The 27,097-nt window shown below is 39.2% G+C and overlaps 1 protein-coding gene across 5 annotated transcripts in view; it reads right to left on the bottom strand.

Annotated features, from left to right (window-relative positions):
• The window catches only part of pde1cb (phosphodiesterase 1C, calmodulin-dependent b), an 83,672-nt gene that overhangs the window by 25,921 nt on the left and 30,654 nt on the right, over positions 1-27,097 (bottom strand). For 3 of the 5 annotated variants that reach the window (XM_046408462.1, XM_046408463.1, XM_046408465.1), the window contains one exon: positions 22,706-22,732. The exons of the other annotated variants lie outside the window; for them this stretch is intronic. In XM_046408462.1, the coding sequence (XP_046264418.1) occupies positions 22,706-22,732 (27 nt within the window). The remainder of the gene's footprint in view (positions 1-22,705; positions 22,733-27,097) is intronic. 5 annotated transcript variants of the gene reach the window in all.

Raw genomic sequence — 27,097 nt, 5'->3', positions numbered from 1 at the left:
TGGCATTGACTGACCTGTTCAGAGAAAAGAATGAAAAAAATAATAAAGGACTGGAGTGTCAAACTAGAGCCCTCCTGCAGTGCACAGCCAGGCTCCATAATACACAACCCCTCAACAGCTGTTGTGACAGCCATAAAATGAACGTGAAAAGGGGGAAATTAAACCACAGAGGGTAACGTAGCAACAGCTTTTTCCTTCTTCTAACAATTGCATTGTCACTCAAGACAAAAAAATAACACTCTATGCACACTGGCTGGGGAAAAAAAGAAATGTATCCCATTCCGAACTAACTCATAATAAAAACAGGTCCATTTGTGCTTTAAGAAGCCACAGCAACAGTCGGAGCCCATGTTCCTCACAGTCGAAAGCAAGAGAGGGGATAGATGTGGCTGATTGAGCAGAGGGGAATGAGAGCGCTGCCAGGATGCAAAATTTGGTCACTGCCTGTGTTCCAATGACATTCCAGCCTAGACGAAGTGTAATCAATGGCCTGGGGTCAATGTAATCACCCGGGGAGATTAGCGTGCTTTCAGGGAACACACTCAGGTTTTGGGCTGATAAGCGGTACAAGGCCTGTAAAAACATGATGACTCAGTTAAGCCGTGGTGCCACATATTCTGCAGCCTTGACCATGATTTGTGACTGCAGTGGAGAAGAGGGTCGTCAATAAAATACTGGGCTTCCTGGGATGCCCACATTTTGGCAAGACAGATGGGGTGAAGCAGGAATCTGAGGCATGGTTTAATCTGGAGTTGACCTCAGATCAGCAGAAAACAGCTCAGTGTTAGACCTGTTTTTCAGTGATTGTGGCAAACTTTCATTGTACTCACTGGCTTTCCTCAAAAATGGCTTGTTTACTTGTGTATTATCATGTGTTTGAATGATACAAAGTTAAAATGTTTTCAATTGTAGCATCTTCAAATTATTCTCTACTTTATTCTTTATATTATTACTTGTGTAACAGTGTTTAATATTGTCCGCCACATAACAGACAGAGTTTAACCAATTATATATTAGATGGCATGGGACTTAACACCTGTCATCCTGATAACCAAGAAAATGGAGGAGAAGCTTGTTGAGTTTTTGCAGACAAAAACTACAACAAAGAAAGACAGAAAATCCCATTTGTGGGAGCAGCTGGACACCAGTGCTGCTGGTGAGTGCTGTGCTTTTAACACCCTAAGTTGTAAGCTTGTTGTTCTGTGTAGCCAACCCTTTGTTAACAGAGCGTGAAGTTGGGTACCTTGATGTGTAGTGTTTTTCTCACCACACAAGCACTTCGAGCCTACCGCTCCCCAGCACCCTGCTAAGACTTTTTCTCAGAAAAAAAATGTTATATGGACACAGGACCTAATGTGTCGTCTTGGTTTTCCCTTTCTGTCCATTCTGTAAAGCTTTCTATCCGGCAATCAATACTGAAATCACAAATTTGAGACCGGTTCACGAATGCATGAATGCACTGTAGGCCATTGGTAGATACTTCAATGACTTCAGAATGTGGACTTCAATGAGTCCACATTCTGAACTGCATTACCACAATATGTTAAATCTACGTGGACAAAAATAAAACCAGACGATTTTCATATCTTCCTAAAATAAATAACATAAATCACCTTTCTCAGCAATGTGATACAGTACATGTATTACAAGGGGAGAAAAACATCCAAAACACCAGTTTTACAGAAAAGCTAAAAGCTAAGCTAAAAATGCTTTTCTTTGAAATATAGCAGTGGGATCCTACTGGGCTTTTGACAAATTGTGAAAATTTTGGCAGATATTAAAAATCAGATGCACTGTTGTACAATGCTAGACGTTGTCTCAGGATCAAGAGAGATCTCTTGTACAGGCAAGCCAATGTGTCCCGTTAAAATGTCCTTAAACCTCCTCCCTCCTCTGTCATTCTTTGTTGCTGTGAAACGTGAGCTAAATCTCTAAACTGTATGTAAATACAAATGTTAATGCGACACCCACTGAGCGTTGGTGGCCATTCAATTTTGGGTGGGAACAGCTACAGCAGGCTCAGGCTGTCAAGGTTCCTGCTGCTGCTGATGGCTCTAATTAAAATTACAAATACTTGTGCAGAGCAAGCAAGCTGCACTCTCTAAGCAATATTGGGAACTCCTTCAAAAGTTCCAATATCTGTTCTAAACAAAGCCTTTCCCGTGGGAGGTTGCAAGTGACAGATGTGACAAGAATGGCGGGGGACAGAAGAAACCTTAAAAAAGATCAGTGGTTGGCTGAATTCAGCCCACTCATGTCAAAATCTGCCAATCAAATGTGCAAGATGAAGTAAAAAAGGAAAAAACTTCAATAATACTATAACCACAAAATAAAAAAAGACAGTCAATCCTTTGCATCAAAATCCTTTGTTCATATTGTAGAAGATGAAATGAATTCAGTGGTTTAATGCAACAAGGATACAAACACAAAGACTGCATCTGTCCGAAATATTACTGCAGATGCATATGAAGATTACAGACATTCAGTGATCAGATCTTGCAATATATTAATTGCACATTGTTTGCTCAGTGTCCATCTTTTATGCAAGGTGCCAAACAGAAACTCATGAGCTATTTTGAGATGTCACGAAGTCATTCTTTGTGTTATCATTGAAAATGAACAAAACTAGTGATGCTGCAATCATGAAAATGTGCACACACTAAAAATAACCGGTTCAAACTTGGACCTAGTTTGGGCAATGTTGCAGAGATTTTATCCTGTGCCAATATGTTGTTCATTATTTGTAAATTTATTTCACCTTGAAACTGTCACAAATTGTTGTTACTTGTACAAAACAACAAGAATTTGACATCCGTAAGTGCAAAGGATGCCAATATTGTCAATGATATTGTAAGTAACAAACAATTACATATAAATGTAAACACCAGATTAAACTAGAGAAGATTATAGTAGGTAAATAACCCAGCAGTAATATAAAACTAGTACTAAAACTGGGTCAAAACAACCCATTGTATTGGGTATGGGTGAAGTTAACCCAGCACTGCATTACTTTTTCTCTGACCCCAGTGATTTTTAATATGCAAATACTAATTATCAGTGTACCAGTATACACTCATAATGTACAGAGAGATTTATAACACTAAATTATGTAGCATGTACATCCAATACAAGATACCAGTATTAGGCATTATTAGGCATTATTACCTCATGACTCAACTTCAGCAGTCAGCTCCATTTAAAGCTATAAAGATTTATAACAGCCATTCATGAAGTTGTGTAGCATTTGAGCTTTTGTTCAAAGCAGCTCAAGGCAAGACTGTCACGTAAAAAAAAAAAAAAAAGTATCAGTCTTATCTAAAGTGGATTGTGAAGGGCAAAGAAGGTCGGCTCAGCTCACTAATTCAGTTGCTATAAATTCACCCTCTTGACTCAAATGGATTCCCAGTGCCTGGTTTCACCACTGGATGGAAGTCTTTTGACTCTATAAGGCAGGTTAGTGAATATAAGCAAACTATGTGGATTTTACTCACTTTGTATTGCAATATGTCTGTTTAAGAAGTTCAAACACATCTAGACATCCTTATGAGGTGGGTGTTGTCTGAGAAGTGAGCATATGATTTGCGTGATACATACTATGTGAGTTCAGTATTTACTGTGTGAAAGAGAACATTATGTAAAACAGTCTGAGTGTTTTCTCTGTGTTTTTCTCATATCAGAGACATTTTAAAAAACACAAAGAATAATGTAACAGAGCACTGGAAACAGGGCAAGTGCACATGCGCTCATCTTTTTATGCATCCATGGTGACACCAATATGGACATAAAGATATAACGCTGTAAGAAAACTGGCTTAAGCAAATTCCAGCCTGCACACAATGACTCAATGAGAGGTGATGGACCATTTGGCAACAGCTGAGGGTGGGTGTTTGATTTACCAGCAGCCAAGTCATCATTTTAAAAGGTTGAGCATTCATCTGCCATATGGGCTTTTACCATCCTGCTTAACTCTGTATGTATTTCCAAGCTCTATGTGAAATATAGCACCGTAAATTTATACCACACCCCAAGAATCTAAATTCGATGGCAATTTCTGATATCCAAATAAGGTTTAGTTTACAGCACATGATAAAAATGGAGACTGTCCTTGCAGAAAATGAAACAAATGGTTGGTTGTTTAAACACTGAAAAGAAAATTCGGTTGCTTTTGTCTTTTTAGTGCTGGCAATTGTTTTGATGACTTGTGATAGCTCTCTATTGATTGAGCAAAAACCAGCAGCAGTCAGAGAATAAGTCAAGTTTAACCAAATCCTCTAAACCACCTTATTTGGAAACGAAACCAGAAATGAGTACACATAAAAACTTGGCAGAGGAAACCTGTGAATGAATGACTACAATTACAGGACTGATGATGGGATGAACCAGGAAGTCTGTAAACTGTGATGGGTGTTTACAGTGTTCTGTCTGGGTAATAATTCTATCATTTGCCTACATTTTTTCTTCCAAGTTTGGCTAACATGGGATTTGTTTTGTTATAACCTGTTTAATTATCTAAAAACAGTCCTAAAATGTAATAAACAAAAGTTATTTAAAATTCTTGACTGTGGAGCTCTCCAGTTACAATTATTTTTAAAAAAGTGCTTTGGCAAACAACATTTTTGAAAATATTCTGCATTTCCTTAAAATCTGCCTTCCTAAAATCGTCCTTATTTATCTCATTCTCACTGCTCGATTATGTCTCAACCCATCATCTTTTTACAAAAGGATATACATCACATTAAGCAAGTAATGATACATTTAACGGCACCTTCATCCATAGAGCTGGCAGGTCAGAAAATATCTTAGTTTTTTTGTTTGTTTGTTTTGGAAGGCACAGACAAATGGCCTACGTTCTCATTAGGGGAGAAAGAGAAAGAGAGAGAGAGAGAGATAATATGGGCTAATAAATAATTTGAATGCGGTGGGAATTAAGCAAGAGTAGTTGTTCTATTGTATGTGTGTTAATAAGCAAGTGTGTACATATTTGCGTTGTGTCTGCAAGAATCAAAAGCCTTTCTAATTCCAAACTACATTTTCTTTAATCCCAGTAAGCAGTTTGTGAGTTCGGAGAAGTCAGCTGCTCTGCAGGGAAATAAAACAAAGCCAACAGCTTAACAAAATGCAGTCACACAAAAAGCATTACAGCATGACTCCGGACAAACTTTGCATATCTGAGTGCGTACTGTATGTGTTCTACGTGTGGATGTTTTGGTCCGTATTTTAAAAGCACAACTTGGCCTCATGTGACAGAGATACGTAGACAACACTCGCTGGAGAACGTAAGAGTAGGGCCAATAGCCAGAGGAGCTGACTAATCATTGAGTAGCACACTGCTGGCATGGCTGAAGGAAAACTTTACACCTGCTTGGAAGATATTTCAACAAGGTCTATTCACATACAATGTGGTGTATCAGAAATACAGAGTTTGATTCTACTGCATGAGTGGGAAAACATTAATGTGTCTGTACCTCATATTTTGAATACATGTTTCGGGTGATTGCCAAAATGCAAATTCACCTCTCATGTCTGGATTTAATCTTAGAATTATAATGTGATTAGGGGTGAAATAGTATATAGTAATAGTATAAATAAGTGACATATATTCAAGGGTTCAGAGGTAATATATATTGAAGTGAAGTGAAGTAAGATGTTTGTTCTCTGTTGTCTCACAAATTATAGAGAGGTCGTTAGGTTTGGGCAGGAGTTGGAAAGCAGTTCAGGAGGGATCATGGTTTCAGTTAAATATTAATGTGGTGAACATGTCATGTCTTATACATAAAGCTTCAAGTTCATAAAACAAGACTTGACTGTCCAACTAAAAGGGACTGGAACTTCTCTTCCCTAAGGTGAAATTTGCCTGAATATAATCACTGAGAATAACAGAAGTCACCAAAAATGCATGGAACCTGAAAAAGCAGATATGGCCAATTAATATTGTCTTTCAACTACTTGTGCCACTAATGAGCAGAAGTGGAAAAATGGGTAGTGAGAGATAGGAGGTCAAACACAAGCAAATGGACTTGAAAAATGCGATCTCATTGCGACGTAGACACCACTGCAGAATCGCATAATTAAGGATTTAATGGACTCACTAATGACTGCACTGTTGTCCGCCTTTCACTTTAGTTCTCAATTGGCAGCAAGGAGATGGATTTGAATAACACATTGTGGAAAAAAAATGTGTTTTTGAAATATGCAGTAACAAACCTACTATTTCACACCATATGAACCAGTCACAGAGGTCCCGTGCTGCCAGAGACACAAGTGTTTTACATGCTTGCAGTTCATTTCGATATGCAGATCCTTTATTCAATAGAAAGGTGCAGTATTCAATGTTATATCAAAGCATATTGATGGTATACACCTTGTCTGCCTAAGATGTAAAAAATACTTTTTCTCAAGCCTTTAATCCCGTCCCCTTTTCATATTGAAATACTTTTGGGAAGTATTCAGTATACATTATTTCAAATGAAGGAAACTGCCATTTTACAGTGCCTGTTTACAGTTCTTATGGTGACATTATTTAGCCCATTAACTACACATTACTTGACTTTATTACTGCCATTTTTCTGATTAGTTTTTAGAATGACTAATCAATCTCTTTGTTTTAGACCTCGTAAGTTACGTAAGTGCCTTAAAGTTTGAAAATCACCTAAAAAGTTGTGCAATGCTTTATAAAGTAGTAAGAAGTAATGTATATCAACTGTGTATTATCAGTGTGCGAATTCAAGGTTCACTGTTCCTTTAATATGCTAGACATGACATCTTACAGACTATCTGCATGAGCCACTTTTTCACCAGACCCTAAAACTACATGATATGAAACCATCACAGCAAAGCGACATGCAGTCCATATTTGCATAAACAGCTGGGGCTGCAACAGCTAGATAATAAGCCTGTGTTCTTCTCTGTTATACTTGATTAGCAAAGCCACTAGAGTGAAGCAGCTCTATTGAACATTCAACAACTTGAGTCTGTTAAAAAACAACAGACACTCAGAAACCTTGGTGTGTAATCAAAGTTCAGTGGCCTGACACAAAACAACCCAACTGCACTAATTGACCTCACGGAGTTACAGCTCCTGTCACTCTGACAATTCACATGGGCAAAGATAAACATATACACTTATATCTGCTGTGTGACACCTTGCCCTTGTACCATATGTGGCACTATGCACTCTGAATGTACTGACAATATGCACTCCATGATAATTCTGGAAAACTGAGTTCACTGAGTGTTTCAGAAAGCTATGAAAGTCAAGAATTAAAACCAAACACCATAAAACAAAATAAACACCACTGCATCTCTAATCTCACAGACAAATCCTCTGCTTGATTCCTCTCCAGTGACCATACCTACAGAACTAGCTGTCCTGTCAAATGCTATCTCCTATGACATGTGCCAGTGCTGGAATATAATCCCTAATGCACACTGGCGCACGAATTTTGTAATCTGAGGGATTAAATTACGTATCCCATGGCCAGCACTCATCTATAGGACAGAAAGAGAAAGAATTTGAATGTGGACATGAGTAATCGAGCTTGAAAATTTAATAATAGTTTAAAATAACACATATTTGCATATTTGACATAGTAAAATGTTTTATGACCACTGAATTTTAACCAGCCAGCTGGAATGTCTTTGAAGACTGTATAACTAAACAGTTAGCATTTCTTTCTCCCCTACTGGCTTTACCTTCACTGAAAGTTTGAGTTCAGAGACTACATTGGACCTGTAAGACATAAAAAACAGAATATATGATGCGAGTATAGGTTTTTAGTTTTTGTAAAAAACACCCTGAAGCCAGTAAAGAACAGAACAGATCCCCATATGTCATTTTAAATTAGCATTTGAGACCTTTGTTCACAGCTCCCATGGAGTGGATCTGTCAATCTAAGATAACCCGCAACCCCACATAATAATTTATTTAGCTGATGACATGCTAATTTGGTACTGCAGCTTGTAGGCTTGTAGTTAGCCAGGCTTACTAATTCTATGACTAATGCAACATTACAGATTAGCTCCAAAGAGTATTTTTAATACCTGAAAATAGTGATTTTAAATTCTTTCTTTGTAAAACAAATCTCTTGCATATTTGGTCATGTGGGTCTGTTTTTCAGTCCATTCAGTGTTCTCCACCATGCTTCCAGTTCATAACGGCGTCATTAAATGCCAGTAATTCACTTACAACAATCTAATAAGGTAAAACCAGATTTTCAAAGGTCGTTGAATTCCCATGTCAGATGAGTCATGCAGGCTAGAGATAAAAAAAAGCTCCCTGTCTGTCTCTGTCAGCCACAAGACACACGATAACACACATACACTCCCATAAAGTCGTGAAGCTGCAGGCAGTGCTAGAGTTTGCAAAAGTGATTTTGAAAGCACACATTCAACTGCTTTAAATCTCTGCAACTGCCTTCATGCAGCACAGTCGTGAAAGTGCTGGCGTTCCTTCTCCCCAAACGGCCATCAGGATGCCCTTGAGGAAAACATTAACCCCAAGCTGCTTCATTAATGCTGCACAGTGGCTAATAGTAAAACTCTAAATAAGGTGTTGCTGAAAAAGAACATTCATACTTGTAAACCCCAGAACTAACTGGATTAAAAAAGCAGCTTCTCAGTCACAAATACAACACACTCACATTCCACAATTAGCTCTAATTTCTGTGCAACACTAAAAACTTCTTAATGATCTAAGAATAGTAATCAGCCCAGGAACACTCTGGTTTCACCATCACGTTATTTTTAGGAATCTTTCCAGCACTGATTAGCTAGCACCACACTGGGTGCCAGCAGCAGGTGTTGCCATTGCCAAATGCTACTGCTAGGCTAATGATTTAACATGGGATTTTTTTTCTTCCGGAATGGCACATGTGGGCACAGCAAACTCACATTGCTGAACAATAACAACCAATCTGGGTTAATTGGCATGGGTGGAAAACTTTTTTCGTGCTGTAGAAAGTGAAGATGACTTGCAGAGCAATTTCAGACATAATTACAGCTGAAGCTGAAGTAACACAAAGTATAATGTTAGCCAAGCCATGACACAGGCAGGAGGAATGCAGAACACTGGTGGCAGACAACTTAAAAGGAAGGACATTCAGCATTATGTATTTGTGCAGGTTGCAATCAGATGTTAAGTAATTTCCTCAGTTGATCGTGGATTAGATTATATTAAATCTAATTGTGCATTGCAAAAGGGCTGTCTGTAGCAAGCAGTGGGATACATCAGAAGTAATGGGTTACAAGTGAGAGCAGAGTGCATAAATGACAAATAAAGGTTGAAATGCTTCATATTTTCTTTACTGACATATTGATTTATGTCTACATGGATATTGGACACTACAATATCCATACAGATATATTGGATAGAGCATTTCCCACTTATTACGTTGGGAAATGCTCTCCATACCATTAGGCTACGATAAAGAAACCGCAAAAATGTCTCCAGGGACAGGCAATGGAAAACACCAATGGACCTGCAAGATGTCAGCAATCTATGGTGACACGTCTAAAAACCAAAAAAACATACATGCAGGTGTGTCATACCATTCAATTTATATTTTTTTATATTATTTTTTTCTAATGTGTAATTAAAACTTCACATTATTTTTCTTAGCTTGAAGTGTACTATGATATACAGTTAACAATTAATGGGCTAAATAAAAAGACATAAGACATGTATGGAAGACTGAAGGTTTTTCTTTTTGTTGTTTTTGGCCAGAGAGGAAATGGAAGATGAGTTTGGAAATGCTGCGAAAGTAGTAGAACCCTTTCCCGCACTGGTGGTCTCTGGTGGCCCGGCAGCAGCCTCCAGACACATAAACTGGAGCTAACATTTATAATCATGTGCAATCTCAACACCTGAAACTCCATTCCTCACCATCACATTAGGTAATGGCCCAGTCCCACAGGCACTTATATCCCTGCTGGACTTGATCATCCTGTGAAGAAACCAGTACATCCATTCCAGCTTGAAGACTTCTTGAAGAGACTTCTCCAGAGACATCTATCTAGCTGTTAGAGACGTCTTCGATCTGCAAGTGATTTTCTGCTTCAAACAATCTCCCAAACGTCTTGTTGTAGTTCCATTGGAACATCGCCTCTTGATCCTCGTCCACCTCCTTTGTTGGTGGCCATGTCATGTTTTCCTGTTTTGTTTTCTCCATTACCTCTGAGAACTGCAGAGACACTTTTTCCCTTGCTGCTCTGAAGTATTGTGTATCATTTCATGAGGAACAGCAAAACCTCATACTTGTTGGCAAAACCAACAGCTCTCGACCTCCTCTGTTCTCAGGTTGCTATAACCCAGAGCAGTGCGTTCCTTCTCCTCCTCTCCGGCCTCCGGTTCATATTGCATTCCTGAAATACTGTACATACTGTACCGTATTTCTCTTCCAGTGGGACTTGGTTGAGGTCCACCATCTTAACAGACATTTCATTTTAATGGAAAGATCAGTCTTCTCTCAGTTGTCAGAAGGTGCTCTGAAAGGGCCAGCATCATGGTGGAGGTCACTTCTGAAGAGCCTTTTTGTCTTTGGGGATGGCATTATTTTCTATGAGGGCCTCACTGTCAGGAAAGCATGTCAGTGTTTCAGCTGAGTTTCTAGGGATCCTGGAGGAGGAAGGAGTTGTTGAATTGGCAAAGGGAGTCAAAAGCCTCACAGGGGATAGTCTGCTCCAGTGAAAAGGCATTTTAGTGCAGTTTAAAAGTATTTTCCTTATTAGCCTCTACAGTAAGAAAGGCTTTCGGGTGAAATTTCAGAATGCACTTAAAATGCACTATAACCTTTACAGGTGAACTTAATTTAACCTTCTCTAATCTTTTAAATACACATGAACAACTGTTCAATGTTTCAGTACTTTTCAGTAATTTGCACTGGACCAGGAACCAGTGGGAATGCCATTCCTCAGCAGAAAATTAGTCAACTTGGAAACAACATGAGATGTCGTTGTCAAGCTGAAATTGATGCTCATGGACACATGACACGTTATTGAGACATTGACATTTTTTGTGGTGTTATACCCACCTCTGTTGTTAGCTTTTGATTCAATAAATTGTTTGACAAGAAATTTCCATTGCATGCTGCTACTCAAATGCCCTACTTTCTTGACATAATATCACTGTAGCATAACCTTTTTACATTTTCCATAAATTTCACCCGAAAGTCGAATATTCCTAACTTTTTGTGTGTATATATATATATATATATATATATATATATATATATATATATATATATATATATATATGTGTAACAGGCGTAACTTGGCCAACATAGATATAGATATAGATATATAGATGGTCCAGCTGTGGAAATTCCGCCATTATCGACTTTGACTGTCCTTTCATGGGTGAGTTCAATATGTGTGCTATCTTATGTGGGAGATAAATAGGGACCCGGAAGCCCCACAAAGTGCAGATGCAAAGGTTATTGATGGATAAAGATGGAGCTGAGTTGACATAACCTTAAACTGTACTTACTGTAAAGGTAAGCACAACCCTGAAGCAACACAATGGCATAGGTGACTTGTCGATGGTCAAACACACATAAACACACACACACACAGGCCATTGAGTTAACTCAATGAAACAGAAGAGCAAGATAAAATAGCGCTTTCTATTAGATTATCTGTTTGACTCTAAGCCAGAACACCAACAAAATATCAGTGCATAATACTCTGAGTCTATCAGAGATTATTACAGCAGTAATCCAGACATAGTGATATGCCTATTATTCCTGCCACCGTGTTAGTCTGACAATGGGGGCAAATGTACCAACAGAAATACTGTGTCCTACCCTCTTAAGCTGAATTGCCTTGACGGTGTTATAAGGGAACAGATATGCTTATTGAAAGCACAGGTAGAGATAATGCTGGTTAATTCGAAAACACAAAGAGGAGGTGATGAAGTATAAAGAAAGAGAAAGAGGAGACATGATAACACAGCTATCTGTGTCCTTGTCCTCGTCTCTCTCTCTCACACACACACACAAACACACAACCACACAGATTAATCGATGAAAGCTGAAAAGTGGTGCACTGTGGTGAGTGAGGTCATCACCGGTCTGTCCTTCAACCCATGGACAAACAAGGACATATGAGTGCACTTTATTTGGCAACAGGCCACTTAACCCCATACACACAAACACACACACACACACACACACACACGGAAAAGGCCTTGCAACCACTGCCTTTATTTCCAATGGACCATTATTCAATCCAGCTGAAGTGCCTCACATACGGGCCCTTAAGTGTGCCAACACCAATAACTGTCCTTGGTAAAATATGAATTCAACACATTTATGCTGAGCTTTCTGACAGAATTCAATGAAAAACCCTTTAAGAGACATCTCTTGAGCTGCGATAAGAATCTGTTGTTCACATGTCCTTGGATATTATGTACACAACTTTACAGTCACTACTGTATTCTCCACAAGCAGGGTAGTACAGGGTTTACACTGAATCCTATTGTGATCGCTCAGCTCTGTTGTCAGCTCCATACAGAAGAGGTAAATGATGCAGAATGTAGTTTTTTTTTGTGAAAAATGTTTCTCTTTTCAAACAAATGATTTAGAAGGAGAATACAAATTAGAACACAAATAATTAATAAAGAAGGTAAATAATTAACATAGTTTGTAAAAAAGCCCGATCTATAGGATCTATAGGTATATATAAGTAACTATAGACCAAGACAATACCTACAGAATGCTAACTTACTGCTTTTAGAAGAAGCATGGCTCTTTAGTTGCTAAAAGCTCCACTTTGTTCACAAGTTAGTCACCATGTCTTAGGGTTTTCAGAGCTGCGAGAGCAGTGAGAGTGAACCAAAACAAGCTGAAACTCATGTTAATGGTCTGTAAAGCCAGTGGGAGCTTTACAGATTCAGATGTTCCTCTGTAAGTTCAGTATCATGAGCAACCCCTTTTGCACTTGGAAGGATTTTTGCATTCACTACACTCCAGACAAATATTCCCCAAAATCACATCCAGTAGGAACCATCCCCATACACAAAAACCTTCACATCCAGTTTCTCCTGTGAAAGACTGCATAATGACATCACTTCAAAACTTCCAACTTTATTGACAGTATATTCTTACATACACCGACAAAATATGTCACTTTAATCTTTAATCTTAATCTTTAAATTCTTCTCTGCATTTAACCCTTGACTGAACACATACACACACAGGAGCAGTGGGCTGCCATGTCAGGCGCCTGGGGAGCAGTTGAGGGGCTAGGAACCTTGCTCAAGGGCACCTCAGCTGTTACTAACGGAGGGGAAGAGCATTGATTAATCACTCCACCCCACTACCCGAGCTTTTTCCTGCCTGGTCCGGGGGGAATCAAACCATCAACCTTCCGGTCACAAGATGGTTCTCCAACCTCATCGTTTATGTACTATCAATTGCTTTGATGCTTTTATGAGAAACAGAAAATAAATTTTCTGTTAGTACTTAACCTAATGTAAATGTGCCATGCTAAACAGTCTGGTAGACAGATATAGACTGTTTTGTTGTCGGTTTTCTCATTGGATCCTCTTTACAAAAAACTAGTAGAGGATCTCTTTGCCATATTATCTTTCTTAATGTTGACATGCCACAAGGAAGAGGAGACAAAAGCCATTTCACCCAAACCAAACTATCCCTTAAAGCCATCTAGAAACACCAAATGTCTTCATCAAACCACAAGATTGCTAAACTTAGCATTCCTTTTAGGACCCATTTAAGCTTCATTATGCTCAGCAGGAATAAACAGTAGAGTGGAGATGAGATGATTGCTGAGACTTCTTCTCCATCTTCATGTCTTTGCTGCTACCCTGAAGGCTGCTTAATCTAATTAAAATGGTTTACCAGAAAAGGTTGTCTCAGTTAGACACAACCGGTGCTTAAGTACTTTAAGACATATGTCTTTATGTCTGTCAGTGTTACACTATATTTAATTAATTCATCATGTATACCTTCATCAGTAGCTTTTTTCTGCATACGTGGGACCGCAAATTATCTGGCACATGACACAAGACAAAAAAGAATGTCCCAGTACAATACTTTTTATAGATGCAGTGCAATTGGTGACATTTCGTTTTAACCCCCACTATGTAGTATTCATAAACAGAACATGAACAACTTCGTCATAGTTCTTAACACACTCTATGACGCTACAATGTATAGCTAGATATTACATGTAAGAATTATTTTGATATCAAATTACTATTTCCAAATTCATGAATGAACTTTCCAGCTCAACATGTCTTCATTAGTTTTGAACCAATCCTAAAGAAGAAGTTAGTGTTGATGGCAAATAACCTACAGCAGCTAAGCATTTAGATTTTTATACATACTGCTTATAATTGCTAGGTAGTGGAAGTTAAAGTACATTTTAATTGAACTGAAGGCATTTTAAAGCTATCAATAGTTCTCGATGCAACAATCTGACCCATGCTGCTCCATGTGAGCTAAATCTGAGCCTCATTAATAAAACTGTATATTCTGTGACTGTAGTTGGTTAAGATTTTAAAAAGTTTGCTTTTTCAATAATAGAATGATCCAAAAGTCGCAAAGCAATAATTTCCCATTTTAAAAAAATCATCTGCATCTGACTATGCATAATTCATATATTGTATTTCATTACTGTTATTATTCATAAAAAAGGAAGAGCCTCCAGCATGGTAAGATCTAATCATCTTCTAATATCATGTTGGGATGTATCATACGGTAACTCTCCAGCTTTTCTTCTTTCTTTTTTTTCAATAATTCAAGAGAAGAATTAAAAACTCTCTGAAACTTGGCAGGAGAGCTAACACCTACTGTGTTAACATGCATGTTTGTCATGTGTCAGGATTTAGATTAAACATGATGGAGGAAGTGTACAATATTTGTGACTGATGCACATGAGCATGAGTATGAAATCTATGAATCTAACTGCATAACACTGAACTCCTGTACTGAATGCTTATTTTCTGGAAAGGATGTTTAGTCCAGTGTGTCCAGGCGTTAAAAAATCTGACAGAAAACAGAGATTTAACTGCGTCACTGCTGTGATTCCCAGCACGCCTCTTAGAATAACTTAAAAGAAAACACTGGTGCCTTTATTCATATCTTCGCACATTTATACAAAACAATTCATCATCATCATCACACACAGACACACAAACAGAAGCAAACAACTGAAGTGTTTATTAATCTTCCCATATTTGACAAAAGAGCTCTGTACTAAGTGACAAACAACATGTTTCACTTAACAATGCCAAATCCTTCACTGTCCACTGTTTACATAACAGCAACACAGCAACAAGCTGCAAAGCACCACATCACTGATCAAGCCATTATCTGTGTGGCTGCCATCCAACAGGGGATGAATGCGTGTTAAAAAAGCTAAATTCACTTATCACTATTAATCCACCTTTTTTTTTATTTACATGAATGACACACCAGCAGGCACAAGGACAAGTCTGTCTGTGATGTGCTCTAACTACCAGGTAGTTTCACTAATGGAAAGTATTGATTTGAAACTGCAATATTGCTTTGGCCATTTAAGGCAGCTGAAACAAATTGAAAAGAATGCAAGCATATGATATTAAACATATCAATATCAGGACATATCAGGATTATCTTATCTTATCAAACACATTCGTTCTTTTTTTATACATCTGACACCATACTGACAGTGATTATCATAAGTTGTGTTTTTGACCAGCTAGAAAATGTAAGCCCAATATTTAGTCTCTTTTAGCTCTGTTTTTGGTCTCTACCAACTCCTGAGGGAAATCTGGTGATTTAAAAAGAAATGTTGTTACTAAATAAGATATCCAGCAAGTTGCAAAAATGATACAGATGCATCAGTAAATTTTTGATTTTTGTTTGAAATTTGATCTTTTTCTGCTAAAATATCAGACCTTGCAATACATCATCTGTCACACAATGTGGTTTTTAACATTAAACATAAACCACAATCTTTTCTCAGTCTTTGCTTTTGTTGCCTAAATGTAACCAGAGTCAAAACTCAAGATCCAAACCCCAGTCTCTGGTGTCCTGCATTTTGTAAGCCCAACATTCACCTCAACCACCATAGTGAAAATAATATAATGCTATTTCAATGGAATTTCTCCTTTTCAGTGACTCCATTTGTAAGTTCTATACAGGTTTTAATCTAATTTGTTCAAGTTTTGCAAGATCACAAATAGCTCATCCCCTGAGTACTCAACCTCTCCTATAGCACACGTCCATAGCACTAGAAAGCTCAGTATACGAAAACATTGCCCAGATCAATCTCCTGCATTCTTTCTGGCTTTACTGAAGCTCCTGCTTTAGCAAGAAAAAAGAAAACATTTTGCAGACACAGTCACATTGGTTATGATAGAGACCGTGGCCCATAGAAGATACCTGAATAGACTATATGTGAGGTCTGCATCTCCTACTGAGTTAGCTGGAGATGAGTGAGGTGATAGATAGTTGAATGCAAAGAAACATACACACACACACACACACACACACACACACACACACACAGAATTTTCATTTTCTCTGTCTGAAATACACAAACTGACACTGAAAAAAACAGTTACACATTCCTGCTCTATCTCTACTGACTACCTGCCTCCGTCCTGGGGTAATACCTTTTGGACAAACAGCCAGCAGGGACCAGGGTAGATGTGGGGTAGAGAAGCAGGGGGTTGGAGGGAGGGTGGATATAAACAACCAGATTAAGGAGACAATCTGCACCATAAATCTGCAATATTATCTGCTGCAGGCGGCAGGAAGGGGAAGCTTTGTGAGCTGGGCTGGCACTAAGAAAACTTGTGACGTTTATGTTCTCATCTCCGCCGTAGCTTCAACTTAGGATAAAAGCCTATCACTTAGGCTTTATAATCAATCTTCAGAATAGTAATACACTTAGCTCAATAATGTCCTTCTGAGGTAGGCAAAGAGGGAGAAAATAATCAGAGTGGAAGCCCTTTGCCGCAGAATGGAAATTAAGTCCTTTTGCATACACTACACCTCTTGTAATGTCACTTTAAGATAAGTAAAGAAAAAAATCAATTTGAAATTGACTTGCCTCATTGTGTGTAGCTATTAAAGGTTACTGTTTGGCCTGACTGGAAAATCCATCACACGTCATTATGTACAGGCAGCTGTTTGTCCACACATGTATATGTCTGTGAAATTGTTGCATGTGTACAAATAATGTACATCAGAATGGGTAACGTCTGTGTTTTTAGTTGCCGCATGTGTACTGATGCACAAACTGAAAGGTGTCTCTCAGCACCTGCCGTGGTTTAGAAAACTGTGATGCACAGTGAATAATACTAACTGAGGGGGGTAACTCCTAAAAGAAAGGAGCACCTGATGTGGAGTGGGGAGGGGGAAAGAAAATGGGGGGGAAAAAAGGATTAGTTGAGAAGAATGTAATTAGCCCAAGCTTGGAGATTTGTTTGAGCTGGGCAATTACCCCTCTAATCATCAGGTAGTAGGAGAGAGGAGGAGATGGGGTGAAGGGAGAAAGAAGGAGGGAAAAGAGAGAGAAGACAAGCAAAAAAGAGAGGTATAATCAACAGTGTATGGGTGCTGTAAACCACAGCATAAAAATGAAAGACACCCCTCAAAAAAAGCCAAGAATACATTTTATAATCACTGAACATCTAAAAACAACAGATTTACCGCCGCAATGGGCTGTATCACACACAGCCAGACATGGAAACACACAGAAAACCAAGCCACAAATCATCAGCACAACCAGGAAACCATTACAGAAGAAACAGTGAGCGATTAACAGCTGAAATTGAGGCCTCGAACTCTCTCAGCTAGACTGCTAACCATCTAAACCCCTTCAGATCGAAAAACAGTTTTATATGTTTTATATGATAACTTTAGCAAGTTATTGCAGATACTCAGTGTGGCTCACTCCAGATGTACAAGAGTAAAAGCAGATCCTCAGTGTGGCTCACTCCTTAGATGTACAAGAGTATTAAAGCAGCTAGATGGCATTTCAAGATAAAACCACCTCCAGCGTTACAATTAGAAAACATCTCATTTCACTACCCCTTGGAAATGATTGTTCACATCATATTTCCATATATGTATAACTAGTAAATTCACCTGATGGATCCTTGACACTGAAGGTGGAGGTGAGGAGTTGAAGAGCAATAGCTGAAAATACGGATGGATGTGATGCAAAGCAGGACTTGAAAAGACTCACAGAGGCTGGTTATGTGATGAAAGCTGGAGGTGAATGATGTGTGGGGAGTGCTGCATCAATCAGGCAAAGCAAGCAGATGAAAATTTTATTGTGTTGTATTGACTAATTAATATTTGAGTATACTGACAGCAGCAGCGTGTTATAATCCCATGTGGAACAGGCTAAATGTCTGGCATGACGCAAAACGAAAAACACTTCTACTATGACAAATACATTAATTTATATGAATTACAATAATGGTAAGAATTTTAATTTTTTGCAACAATCAATCCTTAAGCGTGAGACTGTAGACGTGTATTGCCTGAAAGGAGTGTGAAGTCACATCTGTGCTTCTAATTGTTATTTTTAATTTATTAATAGTCTACCTCATCTCTGTTTTCTAATTCATTATCTAAGCACGTCATCGTCTTTATTGCCACTCCAATTTCTGGTCCTTATTGCTCAAGAGACAATTATTTGTTTGTTTTACAAGATGTGATTGCATTTTATTTCATAGCCATCTAATACAAACGTGAAACCAGTAATGCACTGGTGCCCCCAAATGAATCATCTTCAGTAAACAGCCCAGTGGCTGTGGTGACTGACAAATGGCCCCAAACCTCAGAAAAGAGAGACAGAGAGGCTTGGGTAATGGCATCTAATGGGTTGTTCTTGAAAGGTAGCCAATGCCTGGAAGATTTGCTTCCTGATTACTGACATTAACCAAAGAGTTCAATTTTCCCTTGTGACTCTCAGCCTGACGATATCTGTCCTCCTCTCCATTGCTCTTGCTCTTTATACCCCCCATTCTGTCAATGTGGTGATTTTCTTCATTCACTGTTCCCTCTGTCTGCATTTTTATGCAAATGTTTTCTAGAATTAAATTACTGTCACACTTCACTTGTTCTACTTCAAGGACCAATAGCTACCTATATGTAATCTATATAAAAACAGTGTGACGGTCTCTAAATCTCAAAACTTCTGTCCTGCACATAAATATTTACAAACAGATTGAGTGAATGAAGACTGGAGCTAAGTGGAGGAAACCAGGCTGCAAATGCCTGAGAAGCCAGAGTCATTACTGCCTCTGAAAACATGTACTGTAGCCCTTCATAGATTCAAAGGCTGCAATCCCAACAAACACATCAGTCCTGGGAGCGAGACAAGAGTCACAAAAACTCTGGCTGGAGGTTTGCCTAGATCAGATGGCAAAACACTTAAATCTTTTAAAAGCTGGGCTGCAAGGAGTGACCCCTGTACCATATTTACAGGTTTAAATAAAACCCTGTTTCATTCAGTGTGGTGTTCAGGCTCCTGTCATGGAACACAAAGAGATACACAAATCCTCTTGTTGTTTTGAAAGAATAACCACTGTAAGTGCTGGTGCTTGGGTGATCAATACCTTTTGTTGTAAACACAAGAGAAAATGCTGTTTTTCTTTTCTTGGCCAGTTGATACAACCAAATTGCTCTCTGGCACATTCAGAAGGATGAGATTAAGCAAAGATTTGTCAATGCAGTAACATATTTTGAATCAATAAAAGACCCATCACCTGAAAGGCGATTATCCAATCACAGCTTAGCAACTGTAACTCGGCATACGTCAAGCTTTGGATTGCTCCACATGCTGAAGCAGTGCAGCGATAAAAGAAAAAAAAAGTATACAGAATGAAAATGCTAGCATGTCTGGCTAACTAGCGTAACCCACCAGCCATGAGTTAGCACATAATTGTAATTGCAGAATACAAAAAAAGCCCTCTTCACAACACTCTTCGACTAAGTAAGAGTGCTGAATGACGAGAGCGTACATGACATTATTGGCTTTGTCTTGTTCTTTGATGGGTTTTAAGTCTGAACTCCAGCAACTGCTGCCAAATGATAACATCAAAAAAGCATAAATCGGGTTACGTTAGAATATTAGAATGTTAGAATGAAGAAACTGTGTGACAAATTTTTATTTTTATCACACTGATATCATACTGATAGTACTAAGGCTCTACATTGCAATACAACGGTAACGCTGATCAACTGCTTATCAACAAGATTCTCATTTTAAATGCTGAAGACAGTGTTTTCAAACAATTCACAGTGCTAGCATAGCTTACTTAGGTAGTTAGCTATAGCTAACAGCATCTGCAATAGCTGTCAGTTCAGTCCGCAAAATAAACCATCACAAGCTAGAACCAGGAAGCCTGTTTTTGCATGCCTTGCCTGAAATTGAGGAAATTACTCGCTTCACTACCATTGTAAAGTGCATATGTGCTGTGTGAGAATGCAAAGTATGATAAGCATAGCAACAGTAACTGGGTGGGGGAGTGGCTTTGATGAAAAAAAAAACAAACAAACAAAAAAAACATAGCCAAAATAGCAACAGGCAAACTGTTTCCTGACTACCACAACCAAACCCACCTAAAACACACAAAGGTCAATGCAGACCTTTCTTTTCAGAATTTCTTCCATCTCTCTTTACTCCCCTTGCTAACAAACAGACGAGCACACATTCACACAAACACTCCTCTCTCACATCCCTCCATCCCTCCCTCTGTGAAGAGGGCTATCTCTCCCTACATCTGCATGTGTGAGGGGTTGTACTGGTGTGTCAGTAATGACAACGTCCCAGTGTTCCTCTCTGCCAATTAGCCAGGCCGTAATTACACAGACACATATGGAGCTGTCAATCAAGCGTCTCCTCCACACAGGAACTCACCCACCCAGCAGAGAGAGCGAGCGAGACAGAAAGACAGCAGCAGAGAGAGGAGAGAGAATGAGAGTTTCCAACCCCTAGCTCTGCACCACTTGCTGTGCCAATAAGTAGCATGAGGAGAGTTTCGTTCAATTACTCTAGCTGTGCGGCAGTCCCACAGTTCACAGGAAAATGCCATGAATCTGCAGCAGAGTGGCATTTTGGCAACCTATTTTTGTTTTGAGCTTCATTTGTGGAGCAGTTACAATTTCCCTATTTAGTGTTAACACAGTTTGTGCCGATGCATTCTGCAGATTGTAACCAGACCAGCTGTTGGTTTAAGTGGGACAAAGAGTAGCACATTGTTTGTGGAGATAAACTGTTGGTTGTGTTATTCATGCCATCCTGAAGGATAGGCCTGCTAACATTCTGTATTTTTCTTACTGTTAGAACATTCCATGAAAATTGCTATCAAGTACTGTCTGTGTTGTCTTGGCCAGATAATCATGTTACTCTGTGAGCTCCACTGTTATCCAAATTACCCAAACTAGTAAAAAAAAGCATCACTGAGCCTCGCTGTTGTGACATGTGACATGTTTCTTCATTATGATGACCCCGGGCACTATTTATTATTTTTCTATTTTGAGTCAATCCCACGAATGCCATCCTGCTGTTGTAAATGTTCACCAGAGGACAAGATGTGTATCAGTTTAAAAATAGCCCCTGACAAAGGCACTACTTACTCCTCTTTGAGTAACATTTGCTAAAAACTACAGTGACTAGCAGTTTTGGGAAATAACTTTCAAAAAGTTGTCTGTTTTTTACACCTTCAATAGGACAAATGGTGCCACACGCAGGGCAGTGAGGCCAGAAGGTATTAAGAGACACAGAATGCGTTCTTGGTTTAGGTCTTTTCATTGGATTTGGTCTTTTCTGGCCTCCTGCTTCTGGCTGAGAAAACTGGATTCTTCTATTTGATCCCAGACAAGAGGAAAAGATACACATTGAAAGACTGAATGCAGTTTCCACAAAAGCACCTGCCTGATTTGATTTCTAGGTCAGAGCATCCACAATATATTGGAATTCAAATGCTATCTGTGTCATCTTTCCAGATGTGACTTGAACACTGAAAATGAATTGCATGTCTCAAATCAATACAGAAACATCTATAACAAATTATACTTCAGTCTATATTAGTCAGTCATCCAGTGGCATTAATTAATTACTGCTCATGGTTGTAAATAAATGCATTTAAATTCCAGTTAAGAGAGGGCCTGATTTCCCCTGAGCCTCTCTGAGGGAACCAAACAAATGAAAGTTTCATAATAAAGAAGATAACGTGGATGACACTCAAGTTATTCATCAAGCTTTTAAGGTCTGTGCTTTGATGTTTTTGAACCATTAAGGTGCCAGTTATCTGGTAATGACAATGAGTCTACACGTGAATCAGCAGAAGAGAGAACACATGAGTGATTCACACAGTGACTGCATGTAAGTGTGACAAGGTGTGCTGGACTTGTTCAGCTAAGATCTGTGGCTCTCAGGAACCAAGGTGGATGAACAGAGCGGATGATAACTGTAATAATAATCATAGCAATAACAAAAACTTTTATTCAAATTGTACTTTCATAACAGATTTACAATGAGCTTTGAAAGACAAGCAATAATGAATAACTGGGAAAAAAATAACAGATAGAGGAAGGTCCAGGATGAGGTCCAGGGATATAAGAGAGTGTCAGGAGCAGAGTGAGGTCATAATTATAGAAGAGGAAGAGGAGGAGAGGGTAATATGAAGAATAGGAAGGAGTGATGAGTGTCAGTGTCCCAGAGTCCCAGCAACAAGTCTTACCTCTGGGACGTCTTCTTGTACTTGCGCCTGACAGAGAAAACAAACATGAGAATAGTGAGGGATCACTTGAAATGTTACTCTTGTAATCAATGCTGGATTAAGTTTTCTGTTTTCTTGTTTTTAAACATAACATGAAAAGACAAACAAAAAACAATGAACATCACGCAAGAACCAACCATACAAACAGATTCGCTCTTAGCACATGAAAGTAATTTAAACAGGAATTCTGGTATTTTAAAACCCAGGTCCTGTATTTGCATACAGTATTTTGGTGGGTAAATGATGCATACTTACCAAAAGTTTTGGAACCGGTGCAGCAGATCACCTCAGCTGGCAGCTGCTACTTGGCCACAACGTAATCCTTTGGCGCAACTCCGACCGTAGGACAAACATAACTCTTGCTCAAGGAAAAGTATTCTGAAATTTCAAAACCACTTAGAGTTAACAATCTCAGCCTCTGAGTGACAGCTTTGATGGATGTAACTTTGATGGTCGGAGTTGCCTCAGAGGATTAAGTTTCATCCACTGCAGCCATGTCTCAGCTGCCAGCTGAGGCGAGCTGGATCAATTACAAAACTTTTGGTAAATATAAAACATTTATACACCGAAATGTGTAAACATAGGGTCCAGGGTTAAATATACTGGAATTCCTCTTTGGAGTTTGAAGTTTCCCTTATGTACAAATGAAATGCTGGTGCAGACCTGTCGCACAGGTCATACGCAGTAGTGAGAGTTTTTTATGTTTTTTTGTTTGTTTTTACATGATTACGGTTTTATTAGTATATTATGGCAAAACCACTTCCACAAGTGAGTAGTGTGAAAACAGCAACTGTTGCTTCGGGGTCTTTATGCAGGTCTGACTCGACACCCTGCACCCAACAGTGTAACATCACCTGCTGCCCCCTCATGTCCCTGTCAGCAACATTTTTAATTGTTTTAGGTCCTCTAATACGACTGCTGAATTTTTTTATTTTTCTTGTATGCTTATTTTCAAGAGCTCTGTAATGCGAGATTCTTCTTTTTGTTCTTTGGTAACAATTTTCTGAATAAAACTTTGCCATAAACAGAGTGGAGCAGTCAGCCCTCTACAGCAGTCGTGGGTGTTGATTATGCAAATGATCACATCTCATGAGCACACACACCTACTTCAGCACAGGTGGCCTCCTTTAAGTTTAAATGAGGTTTGCTGAATCCAACTCGGCACAAGTAAAGCTCACAGAAAAAAAAATGAGGGAGGTTAAAGATAAGAATACGAAAACGTTCAATGTGCTTCTGACATCAGACATTATCCTAAAACGATCAGCAACCAGGAGAAAACTGGAATACGGGAGAAAAGAATACGACTAAGCAAAAATGTGGATGTTCTTTTGATTGCAGTGATTGTTTTCCTTTTCCTTTTCTGGGTGGATAACATCAGTCATATTATTTAGTTGTGTTCACACTGTAAATCTCATAAGAATGCAAATGCTTACAATCTTTTATGCAGATGAGGGATTTAAGAGAGGCATAATGATATGCAAACACACACACACACACACACCCATCAGGCTGACATGCCACCTACTTCACTACTACACACACATACACACACTGAGAACCTACACAGTCACATTAAAACACACCTACGATCACAAACCCTAACATTTGGCCTAAAACACACCTACACCTCCATGAGGAGATGGAGCTTGGCTCTAAAAGCTGAATTCATACACACACTTAAAGCACACACAACAGCAAAGTGGAGGGGAAGATGGACTCATTGGCGTTCGACTACAGACATGCATTTAAATTCCAGTCAGGCAGAATTCACAGCACTTAGCCTGATTTGTTCCTCAGTCATTTTCTGGATCAGTCTTTCCTCAAGCTCAGCAAAAAAAACACAAGCTATAGAAGTAAGTCTCTGTAAAGCAATGTTAAGAGCTCCATCAGGATTAGGAGAAAATGTACGATCAAATGAATCATTTTGGTGCCCATCAAATGGTTAAAATCTGAAATATGGCTATGGCTATTTCTCATCCTCTTCACCTCTTCTCCATTCGTCGAGCCCACCTTTATCCCCCTTCCCCCATTGCTGAGCTTGCTTTAGGTCCAAATGTGTGTCAACAACGCAGAGCTTCTTCTAATTAGAAGACTTTAATGCAATGTCCTCGGCATAATGAGGATGTGAGTTGAAAGGGGTCATGGAAATTCCAGGAATTATTGTAATTATAAAGGTCACAAAGAAAAATATAAACACATGGAAGTGCATTTTCAGGGTATGTTCAAATAGCTGTCTGCAAACAGCAGTCTGTTGTCCTTGGACTGTTTTTATGTATTTATTTTTTTATTTTCAGTGCCTCACAAATCGGATCGTGTCATAAAGCGGTCATCCGGCCACCTCGACCTCCTTGGAGCATATTTAAGTTGCCCTTCCCTTAAGGGAGCTTTCTGTGATGAACTGTTGATCAAGTGATTAAATAATTCATTGATTTCCATTAATCAGTGGGTGACAGAGAGGTCGAGTCTGCCGCAGTGATCTAATTTATCAATGGAAATCCATTGGAATCCATTTACAAATGCAAAAACATAAAAGGGCCATTTATCAGAAGGAAGTAATAAAACACAACACGGTGTTCATGCCTTCATCAGTGGATGTCGCCAGGCTTTAGGCTTCATCACCGAAGGCCGAGCAGAGGGAACGCTGTCCAGAGCAAATGGTCTCTCTGTCTATTTGTGGATGATTGGTGGACTCTGTGGAGTGCGCTGTGGCACAGAGTGCTGTGATAGCCATCCAGTGCACACACACTCACTCACACACACACACCCCCTCCACACACACACATACAAATTATACAGCTGCCAAACAAATCTCCAAGGATAAACTGGCGGCACACACAGTAAATGTCACCAAGCTGCCTGACACACTCTCAAACACACATCCCAACCTGTATCATCCACACGAGCACACGCACAGTCAACCAATCACACACATAGGCCGCGCACTGTCGGTCCCTCCCCATTAAACACACGACGTAAACTGTGTGAAGCGTCAACATCTGTGGGGGCTGCCTGCCAGTTGGAGCTCCCTCTCTTCAGACTGAGGCTCTTTGCGAGATTAAAGGCTAATGTGATCTCTGACACGCAACAGGAGCCCTCAGAGCACCCAGCAGACTACAGCGTAGCCCTGATGGAGGAAAAGACCCGGGTCCCCGTTACATTCATCCGACTCAATATCCATCAAATATCCACAAAGACAGATGGTTATGATAGGGAATTCATTACGGTGACCAAATGGAAGTGACAATGATGTCATCCAATGAAACTAAATGTGGCAGATGGGGGATGTGATGGGGGAACCCACATACTGGGTTTTTGACAGAGGAGAGAGAGAGAGTGAGAGAGAGAGAGAGAGAGAGAGAGAAACAATGACTAATCATGGAACAATAGAGATACCATGACATGAAAATAAAAAATAAAACAGAAAGGAAAATGAGGGAAAGCTGACGGATGAACTGCAGCCTCATGCGTGGTTCATTCACTCAGTCACCATCTGTGGCGCAGGAGGAAACTGCATTTCATTCAGACCTCCAGCAGTAACATTAAAGATTTTTTTTTTAAACTCAACGCCACTGCCCCCCCCCTCCGCTGACTAAGGATGAGAAATGAAAATGGATAATTCCTGCCTCAATCTCCATACACAGACCTTCTTCTACAGGCGAAAGGTCATAGAGGTGTTGATTGGTTGGGGGATGAGAGAAAGTAATAATGCAGTTTTGAGGATCTCCCTAAGGAAACTGGGAGAAATGAGAAATGTGATGCTCGGGGAGGCTTTTGTATTATTTAAAGAGAAATATTGTGGCCACATAAAAGACAAAGGACAAAACATGTGAGCCAACAGAGAGGAATTTTCTTCAGCCACAACATCTCAACTGAAAATGCGCATCTTCAGTCATTCAAGTCCAAATTTATAATCTCGTGGCATCATAATTCTACATGGACAACAGATGTTAACTGCATGTCAGAGGACATGTTTTTTCGTCTTTAAAAAAAAACGAATGCATGGGCGTTTCAACTTTCATTTTACTATAATAAGCAGGCAATAAGGGTGAGTGTGAGCAGCCCTCCCTCAGCTAACAATGCACTTTCCTTTTCTTCCCTGATGTCCAATAAAGTAAACCAAACTTTCACGACAGGTCAAATGAAGTAAATCAGAGTTATTCTATCTCTCCCATATACATACACCTTCAATGCAACTTACATATACTGTAAACAAAATCAGTGTGACGTGAACAAAGCCATGTAGGATCTTATTATGTCACACATGATCTTTACTGTATCCTTCCTGCAAGTTTTCCCCTTAATCACAATTCATCTGTATATTAAGTAATTACAGATAATTGATTATAGGTGATT

This window comes from Scatophagus argus, chromosome 13 (assembly GCF_020382885.2).
Source record: "Scatophagus argus isolate fScaArg1 chromosome 13, fScaArg1.pri, whole genome shotgun sequence".
NCBI classification, from domain to species: domain Eukaryota; kingdom Metazoa; phylum Chordata; class Actinopteri; family Scatophagidae; genus Scatophagus; species Scatophagus argus.
Note: the sequence above shows the minus strand (reverse complement) of the source record. Positions and strands in the feature narration are given on the sequence as shown.